Here is a 16,625-nt window from a genome sequence, read left to right on the forward strand (position 1 = left end):
TAACTTTTAAAGCCGACCGCTTATCAAATGGGGTAGCAGCGATCATAGCCGGCTAGACGTGTTATCCCAGTCCCAGTCCCAGTCACAGTACATGTCTCGAGGAAGCCCATAGTCAAATTGATATCATCAACCTCAGTGTGTGTGTGTAGTGGCCAAGTCTCCCGCGTGCTTTGGCACCCATGCAAACTATAAAATTGGTTTCTGAACGCAGATTGGCTTGGGCAGAGAGGCCGGTTCCGGGTGATCCAGTCCTAGATTCTACTGAATTAGACACTTACTGATCTAGACTCGAGGTCAATTTTCAAGTTGTGATGTTTCGTTGATGTAGGCTAATCTTTTGGTGATTTCTTCAGTAGAAACTCTATCGAAACCGCTTCTTGCAGAGCAACTCAGTCAAGCGTTTCCTCCTGGCTCTTCCAGCATGGTGTTATTCCTTGTATTCCTTCATCTCGAAAGGTATATGCATATGGTGTACTTTGTATGCAGACGCGCTGCAAAACAATTTTCCAAAAAATGTAAACACAACTTTGATCCATCTTTCCAGCAACAGTGCCTAGCATTACCAGATGACAGCTATTGATGAACGGCTACTACGTGACAAGAGTAAGCTAGCTGTTCTTTACTTCAAATCAGGTGACTATGCCAAAGCATTAACTATTTACGATAAACTAATATACCAAATTAGACAACTTTCATCACAAGACCTCAAGTCAATACGACTTCAATATGGGTTGAAACAAGAGCCTGAAATTGGAAAGCTAATACATCCTAAACTTACTACTTATCTTGATCAGAGGGCTGCTACTTTGGAAAAACTTGACAAATTTGAACTGGCATTGAAGAATTCACAGAGACTGATTGAATTGGATCCATCTGACTATAAGGGATACTTGAGAATAGGGAAACTACGTATATTACAAGGAAACAAATATGAAGCTTACAAAGTATATCAAAGGGGTCTATATGTTATTGATAGTTTGGTCAAGAAAGGAGTACATACTCCAAATGAGCAATTGTATGCGAAGTTGAAAACTCAATATAGGATATTGAATCTGGAGTTGAAAGCAGAGAGGAAAATCTCCGAAAGCCTGCAAAAGTCCAACGATGAGAGTAAATTGACTCGGATAAAGAAAAGAAAAGTGATCAAGGATATTGATCCGATAAAGTTTCTTCCTTTGGAATGCATAAATTTAATCATTCAACAATTGCATCCACAAACTACTTGCAAGTGTCTACTAGTGTCAAAACTATGGTACAGCACATTACTTCAATTGAGTTTGTTCCACTTTGATTGTAAACCAATCATCACATTGGACGAGTTCACTCAAGGAGTCAAGTTTTTCAAAAAGAATGCATCAAGCACCTACTCGAAACAAATCAAACGACTCAAAATCAATCAAGTTTATAATAAAAAACTACCTCAAGTACTATCCATTCTCATCAAAGAGCCACAATTACCACTACAATGTCTTGAAGTTATGGATCCAACTTTGAATTTGCAATTAATTTATGCATTGCTATCGAAACATTCATGGAAGTTGAATAATTTCCATCATTTACAGTCATTGTCACTTGGTATAAACTGTAGTATCAAGTATCCACAACTTTTACTCAATATGTTTCCTCAATTGAAACAATTAAAGATTAATATAATGATACCTGAAAAGAGCACAATGAGCTTGGTCCCGTTACAAGATAAAGTGTTTAAAAAGTTGAAAGAGAAAAAGCTGGAGCCATACCCATTGGAGACTTTATTCTTGGTCAATCATGTGAAACTACTTGCCAATGATTCAATGTGTATATCAGCGACAACGTATAACCCATCACCTGTGTTGCTAGACTACAACTTCCCCAATTTAACTGAGTTGACAATGTGTTCATTCAATTTCAGTGGTAATCATCTTCCCAAATTTGGTGAATTTCTAAGTCAACATGGTAAAGTCACCAAATTGTATCTTGAAAACAACTGTGGGTTGACTTTACTCATTTTTCTACAGATTCTACTAAATTACAAACCTGGTTTTAAATTGACTCACTTTACATTTCGTGAATATACAGTTTGTTCAACAATGTCCTTACAGGAGATATACTTCCCTTTAATCACACAATTTGCTCAGTTGCAGCTGCTAGATTTATACAAAACTTGTGTTTCAGTGAATGGATTGGGGAAACTATTGAATACATGTGGTGCCTCACTCAAATCTCTTAACTTAGGATGCCCTACTCATTTGTCATTTCATATACCAGGAAGGAAACAACTTGAATTAACAAACATACTCGCAGCTTGTCCTGAGTTGACCCACTTGTATTTACCAGAGATGAATATTGATACTGTTTCAATGATGAATATAACTAAACAAATACAATCGATAGGGTTACAACAAATCAAATTACAACATTTGGACCTCAGCTTTAATCAATTTGATGGCGTTGATTTAATGAGGTTGTTAAGCACTGGGTTACGACTAGAAGTGTTGGATTTGAATGGATTGAACATATCTGAGGATACATTAACCTACATAAAGAGGAAAGGGTTTGTTCAACATGTTTTGTTTGATCAAAGACGAACAAAATGGAAAGTGTATGGAGTTAATACCTGGGTGCAACAATAGACACACAACTTTAAACAGTAGGAAGGAACTTTTTATTAGATCATAGTAAAAAGTAAGATAATAGGTCTGGGTGCAAAAAAGAATTGCGCCAGTTCTTATGTTTCGTTTCTCTTCTCCCCCCGCCCTCTTCTGCTCTTACGACAAAAAAAAAAAAAATTTCAGAGAAAAAGTTTCCCCATTTAGAATTTAAAAGCCAACCAAACACCACTATAACCCTTTCCCCTAGAGTGCCGCGTCACATGTCACTGAATAAAGAAGAGGCCATCAAGGTCAAAGATGAAGGGAACCAGTTTTTAAAAGAACACAAGTTTGAAGAAGCTATTAACCTGTACACCAAAGCCATTGAACTTGATCCAACCAATGCAGTTTTCTACTCAAATAGAGCTCAAGTCCATATCAAGATGGAAAATTATGGGTTAGCTATTCAAGATTGTGATTCTGCTATTGCTGCAAATCCCAATTTCCTTAAAGCTTATTACAGAAAGGGGGTTGCTCAAATGGCAATATTACAACATAAGCAAGCACAACGGAATTTTCAAATCATATTGAAAAAATTGCCTAATGATGCATTGACCTTGGAGAATTATAAACAATGTACCAATTATTTGAAAAGGCAAGCTTTTGAAAAAGCCATTGCTGGAGAAGACAGAGTTTCTATTTTGAACACTATTGATTATGAAGGAATCCAAGTTGAAAAATCATGGGAAGGGCCTAGTTTACAAATTACCACTACAAAGACCAAAAATGAAGATAAGAAGGATCAAGTTGTGGTGAATATCGAAGGCTTGGATGAAGAGTATCTCAAGTATATGATTAAGTTGTTCAAAAAAGGTGGTAAATTACCCAAAAAGCATGTTTTTGCCATCATTTCCAAAGTCAATGAGCTTTTGAAACAAGAACAAACAATGACTGAAATATCCATCCATCATTCTAAATTGAAAGCCCCTGAAAATGAAGATGAAATTATTGGAGGACTGAAATTAACTGTTGTTGGTGATACTCATGGTCAATTTTATGATGTATTGAATTTATTTGCTAAATTTGGTTATGTTTCCAAAGATCATGTTTATCTATTCAATGGAGATTTTGTTGATCGTGGATCATGGTCTTGTGAAGTGGCATTATACTTGTACGTGTTGAAGATTCTTTACCCTAGATCAGTATTTATCAATCGTGGTAATCATGAAACTAGCGATATGAATAAGACTTATGGATTCACCGATGAATGTGAAGCCAAGTACTCGAAAAAGATTTTTGAAGCTTTTAGTGAATCATTTGGTGCATTACCATTCGCAAGTTTAATCAATCGAGAGTATTTATGTATGCATGGTGGATTATTCTCCAATGATAAAGTGACATTACAAGATATAAAATCAATAAATCGATTCCCCAAGAATGGGTCAACCCAACCACCTAAGGAAGGATTGGCGATGGAATTATTATGGACTGATCCTCAAGAAACCAATGGAAGGTCGCCTTCTAAAAGAGGTATTGGTATGCAATTTGGACCTGATATAACTGAACGATTTTGTCTTTCCAACAAGGTACGAAAAGTGTTGCGATCGCATGAAGTCAGAATGGGTGGTGTTGAAGAGGAGCAAAATGGCCGATTAATCACTGTTTTCAGTGCTCCTGATTATTGTGATTCTACTGGTAACTTGGGAGGTGTGGTTCATTTCACCGAGAATGATTCATATGATCCAGCAAAAGATGATGGTGAGGGGTATAAGAGAGTCAATGATGACAATTGTCCTTGGAAATTGACCAAGGAGACATTTGAAGCTAGCCCGCACCCTGACATCAAACCGATGGCTTACTCCAAAGGAGGATTTGGGTTCTAAGATTGAGTAGATGTCCTTTGTTGTAAATATTTAGAAAATACTAGACACTAGATACATGGCATAGACTAAGGATGTTGTACACTATTAATGCTCTGATTCTTTGGTAGCGAAAGCCACAGCGCAATTTTTCAATTTCCGCATTGCGATTTGATTGCAACGTTACCCTTCTGTTGCTGCGTTTCTTTCAAATCGAACCTGAACATGAAACCAAGTCATACGCTAATAAACAATTCCACAGCTACTGCTGCCGGTGATGACGATGAGCCGGATGAATGGGATAGAAGAATAATGGATACTGGGTGTCATCAAGAGAATTTGAAATTGCAATTATGTCATGCTGATACTGGTGACTGGAGAAAATGCTTGAAAGAAATGCAAGCTTTTAGAGCTTGTTGGGAGAGAAATAAGAATAATGAGAGGACATCTACGGTTGACAATACCGAGCAAAAGTGACGGTGAGGTTTTTTTTGGGCGAAAGATTTGATCCCTCATACGATTTTGTACATAGTTTGGGTTTAGCTGTGGCCATTTTTGCAGCCTTGTAAATATACGATGAAAATGTCACATTACATTAGGAAGTTGTGAATAACACGCTCTCTTTCGTTTATGTCTAGTTTGTTCTTGTTGGGTTACACTCATGACGCGTATCGAGCGGAAACCAATTTTGCAAAAAAATTGCGTTTTGCTAAAAGCTACAAATCTTCTTCTTCTTTAGTATCTTCACCTTATATGTCACCAACAAAACAATCGAGCAATGCACAGGCAGCTGCTCATCCACCAAAACCACAAGTACCGTTCAAGCTAACATTATATCCACCATCACTACGACCAACACAAGAGGAAGAAGAAGAAATTCTGATTGAATTATCAACCGATGAAGAACTAGATCAGGATGAAAGATACCCACAAGAAGCATCACGAGATATCGAACAGCTAATTGAAGAGTCTTCAGATAAGGAGCTATTCCGTGCTAAATTGAAACAATTGGAGAAGGATAGTTTGCGTCGGTTTGAAAATAAATGGACTGGGATAATTTCCAAGTATTCGAATATAAATGATGATCGTGAAAGTGATGAGATTGATTTAGTTACAGGTGAGATTGTCACTAATAATGGACATTTAAACCGAATAAGAAATGGTGGAGAGAGTAATAATGGTAAGCGAACAAGACGGCTTACAACTTTTAAATTATGGAAACAACAAGAGGGTCCCCAACCAGATGTCACTGTTCGGAATAGACTACAGAAACTTGATGATAGAGCAGTGAAACAACGAGATAGAGATATGAGGCGTATGAGGATCCCATCGCCACTGAAATCAGACAATAAACCTAGTCTAACTAGCGGTGATTTTTTACGTAATGTATCGCCAACTAAAGGACAAGTACCTACAGGAATTGAGAAGGATGAATCACCCACAAAAAAGCGCAGAGTATTTGTCCAGCAAGCTGCCGAGACTTCTCCTTCTGAATACAGTGAGACTGAATCTGACATGTCAAGCGATTACTCTGTGGATGATGGAAGTGAGGCTGAGAATAGTGTTGAAGAGGATGATCTGTATGAGGATTCTGATTATGAGGATAGGGATGAAGAGAGTAATAGAGACGATGATGAAACGAGTACAGTTTACGAGAAGAAACAATCACAGGATTTCAGTAAAAGCAAATATTTCAAACAAATGGGATCATCTATATTAAATGCACCGAGGTTGGCATCTGAGGGCCCATTATCTACCTCAACACCGGAGCCAGAACTTTTACCTGGAACGGAAAGGAAACCGAACACTACAGCACTGCAAAAATCAACAAATCATCGACAATCTAGCAAAGAGAGCTTCAACGATTCTGACATTGGCAACATTTCCGGACAGAATCTTAATCTGCTATTTCTCGAGCATTCACTGCCAAAGTTAAACAAATCCCATAGTATACTTGACTTCAATAAAGATAGTGTCAATGAATCATCGCCATTTCTTGATGAGTCACTGCCAATAAACACCCCACATAAAGTCAAATCTACAAATTTGATCGAGAAGGGAGCCCCAAAGTCTTTTACAAATGCATCTACAAATCCTACACTGTTACCTAGTAGTGCATCATGTGAATCATTTGAAGAACAAATAAACATCATTGAGGAACCATATTACTTTATGGGTGATGATGCTCTACCTACAACTTCTTCACTGACACTAAAGATATTCAAATGTTGTGTTACTGAATGTACATTTTGCACAATGAATAAGAAGTTGTATGCTTCGCATCTTATCAAGCTTCATTCAAGTCTACTTTATCAATTGGGATATCCAGTTGAGGTAGACGCTCAGTGCCACTCACTGTCGACAGAAGTTGTAAAGCAAATCACTGACATGAACAAGAAAAGATTATTTGCAGACTTTCCTTTGCATTTTAAGCGTCAACTTCCAACTAATATTCATAAATGTGACAAGTTAATCAATGGTGATCAATGTCAAATGTTTTATTTACATGGTGATGATTTAAACAAACATAAACAAGCCGGCAAATGCAACTCTCAATCGCAGATTATCTTTTGTCCTATTTTGGGATGTGGGTATATGACTGATGGTGGATATCAAGAATGGAGAAGTCACTTGATCGATGCGGGTCATTCTCAAGTCGAACAAAACAAGAGCAAGACTCTTACAGCTGGTGATAAATCAGTTGATATGGATTCTTCAAACGTTGAAGACTCAATCATGAAGGACGAGCTGTCACCCAATGATACTCAACCTACACCCACGAAGCGCACCCTCCTACTAAACAATCTCAAAGCTATGACTTCTCGTTCTCAAGATGACCGATTTGCCAAAAACCCCACCTCCCAAAGTCAAACTGACTCTGGCTACGAATCAATCGAAGAACTTTTTCAATGATTAAAATCCCGAAAGGGTTTGTACTTTGCTCTTTATATATACAAGACTATACAAGCGAAAATCATTCATCATTCATCGTCTACATCTAAACGTATAGCTTTTCTCTCCCCCATCTCCTTCTATCTTTTACGCTGGCGCAGCAGGTGGTACATCACCAGACTCTTTAGGTCTACCTTTAAATGCATCTTGACCTTGAATATACTTATCAAATGCATCATTTCTTTCCAAAAATGGTCTCTTGCCACAAATTCTAATCATATCTTCTCTCGTCAAAACCTCCTTTTTGAATAATTCTTCAGCTACTAGATCAACCAATTCAATCTTCTCCTTCAACAATTTATGACAAGCAACATAAGCTTCATCAATTAATCGCTTCACTTCTTTGTCAATCAACCTAGCTGTCTCTTCTGAGTAGTTGTTGTGTACCTTGAACCCATTTCCATTGTCGCCGGTATCATAACATATTTGACCAAGTTTGTCAGACATACCTAAATTGAGAACCATTTGTTGAGCCATTTGAGTAATCTTTTTAAAATCATCAGATGCACCACTAGTCACAGTATCGAAATGCAACTCTTCAGAAACTCTACCACCAAGGGTCATAATCATTCTATGTTTAAATTGCTCTTCTGAAGTCAAGTATTGGTCCTTGGGTAAATACTGCGCATAACCTAAAGCACCTTGTCCACGCGGGATAATTGAAACTTTAACCAATGGATCAGCATATTCCAAAAACCAACCACAAATGGCATGTCCAGCTTCATGATAAGCAACAGTCTTTTTCTCCTCTGGGGCAAGAATTCTTGATTTTTTCTCCAAGCCAGCAACAACACGTTCAATGGCTTGTTCAAAATGATGGACATCAACAGATGATGCATTCTCTCTAGCAGCAATCAAGGCACCTTCATTGGCGCAATTGGCAATATCAGCACCAGCAAAACCAGGAGTCAAAGCAGCCAACCTACCAGCTAATTGTTCAAGAGCGTTGCTTTTCAATTGTTGAAACTTGGCAAAATCAACATCCTTTTGTTTAATGTCAATATCCTCAACCACTTGCAACTTCAACTTGTTTAAATGCACTTTGAAAATTTCCTTTCTGCCTTCAACATCAGGAACATCAATTGAAATATGTCTATCAAATCTACCTGGTCTCAACAATGCCTTATCCAAAATATCAGGACGATTAGTACCTGCCAAAACAACGACATGGTCAGTAGTATCAAACCCATCCATTTCAACCAACAACTGGTTCAATGTGTTTTCACGTTCATCATTTCCACCCATACGTCCATTACCTCTTTCTTTACCAATGGCATCAATTTCATCAACGAAAATAATTGCTGGAGCCATGCCTCTTGCCGTTTTGAATAAATCACGTACACGAGATGCACCAACACCAACAAACATTTCCACAAACTCTGAACCAGAGACACTTAAAAACGGTACACCAGCTTCTCCCGCGGTGGCTTTAGCCAACAACGTTTTACCTGTACCTGGAGGTCCAGACAAGATTGCTCCACGAGGAATTTTAGCACCCAATTTCTCATACTTTTTAGGATCTTGCAAAAACTTGACAAATTCCATAATCTCCTCCTTAGATTCATCACATCCAGCAACATCTTTAAATTTAATCTTGACATCGGTTTCTTGGTTAAACAATTTGGCTTTTGATTTACCAATCTTGAAGAGTCCTCCTGGACCACCTCCACCAGCACCACCACCACCGCCGGCTCCAGGCATACGTCTCATTGTCAAGTAGTACAATCCACCAATCAATAGAACTGTTGGTAAAATTGGCAAAATGTAACTCATCCATGATCCTTTTTCTTCATAAACAATTGGAATTCTTTCACCAATGGGAATATCCAACCTGTCTTGAACTCTGTTGAGTTCATCTTCAAAGTATTCTATTGATCCAATAGTGAACAGGACCGCTGGTGACCCATCAGATTTAGTAAATGTAGCACTACTAACTGCACCTGGTATCAACAGAGCCTCGACAATATACTTGTTAATAACAGTCATTTTAGTAACCAATCCTTTTTCCAAATAGTTTGTGATAAAGCTTTGCATTGACAATTCTTGTTGTCCTCTTTCGTCTTTCAATGAAGTGATAATATAAAGCCAAAGCAACAATGACGAAGTGGTGAGAAACATAACATTGGCAATTTGTCTCCATTCAATCTTGTAAATCTTGAAATCTTTTGGTTCTGCACCTGGGTGTTTTTCTTTAAACTTTCTTCTCAATTCCTCTCGTATTTGCTCCTCTTCTTCCTTATCTTTATTCTTTTCCTTTGACTCCTCTTCATCTTTGGGCTTGAATGATTTTTCCTCTTCTTCTTGCTCCACATCCTTCTTCTTTTGCGAGTTCTTATTCAACTTTGCTTCATATTCTTTTCTAGTCTTTTCTAGATCATCTTCGTTTCTATTCCGTTTTTGTTTGTCAAAGTTGATCCATGATTGATGAAACCGGTGGCGAGGTATCGTTGAAAACAGTCGTGGAGTAATTAACCGAGTAAATGTCTGACCCACTGGTTTAAATGCAGTAGATCGAGTAATGCATGACCTACTTAGAAGTCTAACTGATATTACACTGCTTAGCATGTGAGTGTTTGGTTTTGCAGCAGTGGCGTAAAGAAAAGGGAAAAGCTTCGTATTTGATGGGTTTTGTTCTGCAAAGAAAAAAAAAAAAAAATTACTCAATGTCGTAAACGGTTCAATCGCGACAATGACTTAAAACTCATACCAAAGAAGTACCAACATCTTCCATTGTAAGTCATTAAAACACAAATTAATTAACTTTTTCTCATAATATACATAAATATACAAAGCTTACAAAAGGCAGGGACACACCTCTTTTGCTTTATTATTATTGTTGCAAGTTTCTTATCTTGACATATTCGTCCCAACAAGTTTCACAAATCTTCATAAACTTTTCCTTTTCATAACGTAGCCAGTCATCATCATCAGACTCATTATTCAATTTAGATCGGCTTGGTTCACCTTGTTCTTCTTCTTGTGGTACCTCTTTTTCTTCGTCCTTTGGCTCTTGCTCTTCTTTCTCAGGTGCTACATCAACATCGGACTGTTCAACGTCGCTGGTACCTGCACTATCTTTAGTGTTATTTACATCTTGGCCTTCCTTCAGAGACTCTTCGTTCTCTTCTGTTTTGCTCTTCTTTGCTTCTTCTTCAGGCGATTTCAAGTTATCATTCGCTTCACCGACACCAGCTGAGGATTGACTAGATGCAGATCCACCAGACGATGAAGAAGACAATGCGTTCTTTTCAGCATCATAGTCAACTTCAGTAGAACTCGGTTTATCCATATCGTGATCTTCTTCATTCTGCTTATTTTTCCGCTCAAATATTCTGAAATTGAATATACTCTCATTCATAAAGTTGATACTACCAAACACTTCGCCTTTTTGACGAGCAGCACTCAAGGGAGATGAACTTAATACATTTGGTACGGCAGCAGGAGGAGCCACGTTTGGTGCCATCATCATCATTGGAACATTTCCAGCACCTTGGAATTGCATCTGTTGTTGTTGTTGTTGTTGTTGTTGCTGTAGAAGCTGTTGTTGTTGAAAATTAGGTACGTATTGAGGTACAACTTTTCGACTAGAGGCATACTTTTGCTGCATTTCGTCAATTTCATCTTGAGATACTGGTGCTTTGTCGTCATCTTCTTCATCAACTTCAATTGCATCATCATTATCGTTTTCGTTACTCATTTCTGTGTCTCCTTTATCTACAGACGACGGGTTGACATTAGCTCGTTTGAAAAATTCAACTTGTGATGACAATGGCTGTGATTGCAACGGAGCGACCCTTTGTAAATTGTCACTAAACACATCAGTCACAGCTCCAGGTCTAGGCACACCAACTCCCGCTTCTGTAGTAGACCTTTTCTCCCTTTGTGGTTGTGACAGATGCATCTGTTGTTGATATTGTCTATGTTGAAAATTCAACATTGTTGATGAAGGAGGTACGATAGGCATGTACCTCATGGGAAACTGCTGTGCAGTAGCAGCACTAGGTGCTGGCACCAACCGTACTCCACGAGGCAAGGTGTTATGAAATTGAGCATGTTGCTGCTGTTGAGGTGGAAAAGGACGCCCTTGTCTTGCAGGATATGCCATCTGTGGAACGTTGCTATTACTCAACTGCGCTGTTCTTGGTGGTGGTAAATAGTAGTATGGCTGTTGCTGTTGCTGCTGTTGTGGTGTGTGTACCTGCGAAGGATGCATTGGGTACCGATATGCCGATGAAGAACCTGGCGGCACTAAATGCGTGCTAGCCAATCTAGAGGGTTTTCCAATCATACCACCACCAACAGCTCCTCCTCTAGACCTTAAATTAAGGGTTGGGCGCATTGGCGCTGAACGAATTGGAGCCGAGCGTATAGACAATGGAGCAATTTGCACTTTCGGTTTCGACAGAGCTGTAACTTGAGCAGTGTTTGAAGATGCACCAATATTCAATGGAGTGGGTATATTTTTCCTCTTCATTCTTCTATTTTTCAAACTTGAAAGTCGAGTAATGTCTGAATCATCCAAAGCGTAGATCGGTGATTTATTAGTTCCTGAAGTTACTGGAGAAGTAGTAATGGTTGCATTTTCTTTATTTTCTTGTGCTGAGAAAGACAAAGTGGTCTTCCCAGAAGATGGCTTTTCTGAGGTAATTGGGGATGAAATTCTTTGACTTTTTGATGATATGCTTGATAATGGAGTTGCCGACTGGGCAAGATTTGAATCTTCATCAACTATTTTAGCAACTTGTTGCTCGACAATTACATCATCATCAATAAATGTCTCACCATTATCATCATCAATATCTACTCCACGTCTGCTTGCAATAAGATACCTTTGTTGTTGTTGAATTTTCTGTGAAAGTTTTATAGTTGACTTCATTTCATCGTCAAGAGCCGGTAGCCCAGGACTTACAATTCTTAATGCCAAATCAGCATTGGTATTACTTGAAAGAGTGGTAGCAGGATTCAAGTTTAGAGTCATTGGTTTGTGACGTTTTGAAGCCTGGGTGATGGCACTATTGCAGAAGCTACTAGAGCTACCGGTAGTTGTTGTGCTGGCAGTAGATCCACAACTTGTTGGTGGACTAATATTGGAAGGGGAAATAGTTGATGTTTTGCGTTTATGACTCTCTGTAGATGAATCTGATTCTGGTGGGTGTAGCAAAGTCTGAGGTTTAGTTGGTGAATTCTGTTGCTGTGCTGCTATAGCAGGTGCAGACACCTTGTTTGATGTTGTTGTATCGTTGGCCATTTCTTCTTCCTGTTGTTGAGTGATTGACGGTGGTGGTGGTCCTGGTGGTGGTTTTGATTTGGTTGATAATAGTTTGGAATTTTCTGAAGAAGAAGAAGTAGTGTTTGGAGTAGGAAGTGAAGTAGATGGACTTATAGCAGAAGTAGTAGCTGTTGAAGTAGTAGTAGTTGTTGTAGTACTGTTACAACTAGTTGAAGTTGTAAACATATTTGAGATTTAAAAAAAATGGTGCAATTAAAAAAATTTCTCTTTCTTCGAAACGCGACAATAAACAGTAAATCACCACTAGTTTCTCTTCTACAGTTTCCAGTACCAAGTGAGACAACTATGAAGGATAGGAAGTGGTAGTAGTAGTAGCAGTAGCAGTTGTCACAGCAATGTAAGAAAAAAAAAGAAAAAAACACCACCCTCCTTAAAAACGGTTGACTTTTGTTTTGTAAATTATGAAACCAAAAATGAGTGCTGTTGGCTGGCAGGTTGGGGGGATGAGCTTCGGGTATATGTAGGATCCAAATGGAATAAAATAGTAATATTAAAACTTTAAAAAACCTGTTACTCCTTGTCTTTGAAACTGAATATATAAAGTTTGAAAAGCGTAATAAAGTAATAAAAACCCTTAGAATAACAATACGCGCTAGATTTTTGTATACCACGACAAATTGATTCTTTTGCTGACAGGCGGGTGGAATAAGCAGTTGGAATAGTCTAGTCTACTATAGTCCAGTCTGGGTCTGTCTCTAAAGTAGTTTTAAAGTAGTTTTCAAAAAGAAACAAAAATAAAGTAATACTGATACAATTGATAATATAATTGGTGCTTCTTTTGTGGTATGTTTTATATCACTCTTTTGGGACTCAAAGTGGGAGAAGAAATAGAAAAGTTGTGAAGGAAGGACCGAGGGGGTGGTGATTGTGTCATAAATTATTTATTATTTTTTTTGCAATTTGTTTCAGATTGAAATTTTAAACATAAAAGAAGAAATATTATCACAAGATGAATTAAGCAGCAAGCACAGTTGATGAACCGAGCTGCATCCAGCAGCTAGATCACAATGAGATGAAATCAACTATATTCAAAGGAAGAAGAAAGCATATTAATGTTCAAGTGTACCTTAGTAGTTCAAGCAGCTCTTTTCTCATAAACTTAATATAGTGTTTAAATTTATTGTTTTTTGTATAAAAATTGTTGAAAAAAACCCTTTCACAAAGGAAATGTTTAAACTCAATCACTATTTGAAAGTTAAATCACTGTTTGCTTTTATTATCTTGGCTTTCTTGCAAAACAAGCAACATCATATATACTAATTATGTAAAACCTGAAACATATGGTTTCACAGTTTGCAACTTTATTTTTTGAAAGAAGAGATCAAATATGCACGTGAAATTCACGTGCATATCGTAAAAAGGCAACACATCACCAACATATATAGAGATAAGGAGAAACGGGTTGAGTTAACTAAGTACATTTATAATAGTAAACAATGTTATACCCTATAGGATTTAAGTCTTTATCAATACTCCTCTTACTCCGGAATAAAACTGCTTGAAAAAAGTATTCTTTTCCACCGCTGCTTAGGAGCACAACTCCTGTCTTCTCCCTAACCGGTGTACTTTTCCCATTCTTGTTGTCTCTTGAAATTATTAACCTTGTAATACTTTGAAACACAAGAATAACCTCTCCAAGTGAAATCCTTATTTGGATCACAAACACAATTACGTTGCGACCTAATCTTTGGATCAACAGGACAATTATTAAAAGGAACATGGAAATAACCGACATCTTCAAAGAAATGGATTTTGTCCTTTGGTAAAAACAATGCTGCTGCAATTGAATGTACTGGTGCATCTCCCCAACGTTCATAAAAGAACCCACCTGCTTTATCCAAGTATTCGAAATAAGACCTGTACGCGTCACTTCTCCAGAAATCCAAACGAGCAATTTCGAAATTGGACCAGAAATGGCATCCATTGTATGTTTTGCCCTTGTCGTCACTTACCCAGTCCATCATGTTGTTGGGGTCCAAGTATTGAGGATGCTTTTCGATGAATTCCTTGGTGGTGTCCCATAATGTGGGAATGGTTTCCTTATATTCAGGTAAGGATACGGTAAAACTATAACTCTTGTCATTATCCTTCATCCATTTGAAAATATCATAATCGATATCACAAAAGATTTTGATATCAGGTTCAACACGCCAGTAGTATTCATAATCCTTCAAGATATCCTGTCTCCAAAAGAAACCAGACTCAAATCGACACATGTGTCTATAAGACTCGGAATGACCATAAATGATCTTCTTTTCTCTCATTTGTTCTCTAACTAATGCTGCTTTTTCCTGATCGATCCATGGTGGATATGACCAATGTTCTTTTGGAATTAAACCAAACTTGGCCACACCACTAACTGCTTGAGATACAGTTGTTTTAAACTCCTCACTAAATTCAACTTCATTGAGAAAAACCCAATCGTAGTGAAATTTCCGATTAAAACGATCTTCAACTTGTCTAATGGAATCCATTAATGACCATAAATCTCTGTTACGAGCCAATGAGACAAATGTGGCTTTAATTTTGTCCTTTTCTGGTGAGTAAGTTGCAGGATCAATGTTTTTCTGTTCAATGTAATTGGGGTTGCCATCACCACCAATGTGGGCTTTGGCTACAGGACCCATATTTTTGGGAATATATGGGAGTTCAATATTAGCAGGAGCAGCAGCGCCAAAGGAATCACCAGACCCATCATCCTTCTGTTGCGTAGAAGAAGAAGAAGAAGAGGAGGATGCCCCTTTAGGATCTTGTAATTTCAGTTGAGATGATGATATCGATGATGGTAGTTGGAAAGATGAACCTTTGGTGAGGATATACCCACATCCAATCAAGACCAAGGCAAAGATCCCAAATCTGATCAAACGGGCATTGGATCTAGTAGAAGGCATTTGTGTTCACACTAGATAGACAGATGAGTATAGTGTGCTTTATGGAGGAAGACTAATGTAAATGTGGGTTTCAATGGAAAAGATGTATCGCTGTAATATAGTCTTTCTTCTTCTTGTTCTTCTTGTTCTTCTTCTTGTTGGTTGTCTTCTGAAACTTTGTGATAATTATCGTGCAACAAAAAAATTCTCCTTCTCTTTTGCTCTGTATAGACACAAAAACAAACTAAATTAAGCGCTTGATTTTCTTTAAAAAGGATTTACGATTCAAGCTACACAACGACACCAGCTAAAAACACTTCTGTTGAACATGTGGACCAGATTGTGTTGAGAGATAGTGATGACTTTGTAGTATTTGAGATTAAAGTAGATTTACCATATCCGAGTTGCTCTCTTTTCTTATAAAGTTGTGGCCCTTCTACAACTTAACCTCCAGGTTTGTACTCTTCTTGGCTTCCACTCACATTGCCTGATTTTCTATCCAAGTTAATGGTTCATGCTATGGGCGCATTTTGCCAAGGATACGAAACTTTATAGGATAATAGACTCTGCATACACTTTTGTCGAACAAAAGAGAAGGGCTTTAAGTTCAACAAATCAAATCTCATCTCAACTCAATAGAAAACAAGGCGTCCTCCTACAGACGAAACTCGCCGTCAACCCGAAGTTGTGCAATTGACTATGTGCGTACTTGCCTTTCTTGTGTCCACTTGTTTATGTATTGAGAGGACGCGAAGTATGGTGTTACTTAGATATACGCTTCATTGGGGCAAAGGTATGGTGTGAGGTGAAGCTACAATCGACATAGACAACACTGCTCTGTTGCAATTATATAAGAACTCTATTGCTGTGGCTGTGTCTGTGTCTGTGTCTGTGTCTGTGTCTTATCGCTTAGATGTATGTATCTTATGTTGGTGACGTGTCATTAAGACTTTTTTTTTTCACCTGCATACAAACACAAACAGACAGACAGACACAAACACGTCTTTTATAACGAAAATAAAAATCTAATTTTAGACTTAAACAAAAGGTAGTGTACAAATGAACAAAAAAGTATAAACTGTTA

The 16,625-nt window shown here is 37.9% G+C and overlaps 6 protein-coding genes across 6 annotated transcripts; 3 read left to right on the forward strand and 3 right to left on the reverse strand. All coding sequences in view use genetic code 12, as the record gives it.

Moving 5' to 3' along the window:
• Positions 1 to 566: 566 nt before the first annotated feature.
• Positions 567 to 2,612, forward strand: I9W82_004426 (DNA-binding SCF ubiquitin ligase subunit; the record flags this gene model as incomplete). The annotated part of the gene is made up of 1 exon (XM_067693497.1): positions 567 to 2,612. One exon carries the CDS (start codon positions 567 to 569, stop codon positions 2,610 to 2,612), a length of 2,046 nt encoding a protein of 681 aa, XP_067547213.1.
• A 239-nt stretch (positions 2,613 to 2,851) lies between these two features.
• On the forward strand, positions 2,852 to 4,453 carry PPT1 (protein serine/threonine phosphatase; the record flags this gene model as incomplete). Its single annotated transcript, XM_067693498.1, has 1 exon — positions 2,852 to 4,453. The coding sequence occupies one exon, from the start codon at positions 2,852 to 2,854 to the stop codon at positions 4,451 to 4,453; it is 1,602 nt and encodes a 533-aa protein (XP_067547214.1).
• A 201-nt stretch (positions 4,454 to 4,654) lies between these two features.
• On the forward strand, positions 4,655 to 7,342 carry I9W82_004428 (uncharacterized protein; the record flags this gene model as incomplete). Its single annotated transcript, XM_067693499.1, has 2 exons — positions 4,655 to 4,844; positions 5,106 to 7,342. 2 exons carry the CDS (start codon positions 4,655 to 4,657, stop codon positions 7,340 to 7,342), a joined length of 2,427 nt encoding a protein of 808 aa, XP_067547215.1.
• A 126-nt stretch (positions 7,343 to 7,468) lies between these two features.
• AFG3 (AAA family ATPase) lies at positions 7,469 to 9,946 on the reverse strand (the record flags this gene model as incomplete). The annotated part of the gene is made up of 1 exon (XM_067693500.1): positions 7,469 to 9,946. One exon carries the CDS (start codon positions 9,944 to 9,946, stop codon positions 7,469 to 7,471), a length of 2,478 nt encoding a protein of 825 aa, XP_067547216.1.
• A 265-nt stretch (positions 9,947 to 10,211) lies between these two features.
• Positions 10,212 to 12,836, reverse strand: I9W82_004430 (uncharacterized protein; the record flags this gene model as incomplete). The annotated part of the gene is made up of 1 exon (XM_067693502.1): positions 10,212 to 12,836. The coding sequence occupies one exon, from the start codon at positions 12,834 to 12,836 to the stop codon at positions 10,212 to 10,214; it is 2,625 nt and encodes an 874-aa protein (XP_067547217.1).
• A 1,388-nt stretch (positions 12,837 to 14,224) lies between these two features.
• On the reverse strand, positions 14,225 to 15,562 carry MNT1 (alpha-1,2-mannosyltransferase KTR1; the record flags this gene model as incomplete). Its single annotated transcript, XM_067693503.1, has 1 exon — positions 14,225 to 15,562. One exon carries the CDS (start codon positions 15,560 to 15,562, stop codon positions 14,225 to 14,227), a length of 1,338 nt encoding a protein of 445 aa, XP_067547218.1.
• Positions 15,563 to 16,625: the final 1,063 nt, after the last annotated feature.

The sequence above is a fragment of the Candida metapsilosis genome, assembly GCF_017655625.1.
Source record: "Candida metapsilosis strain BP57 chromosome Unknown scaffold6, whole genome shotgun sequence".
Classification (NCBI taxonomy): Eukaryota; Fungi; Ascomycota; class Pichiomycetes; order Serinales; family Debaryomycetaceae; genus Lodderomyces; species Lodderomyces metapsilosis.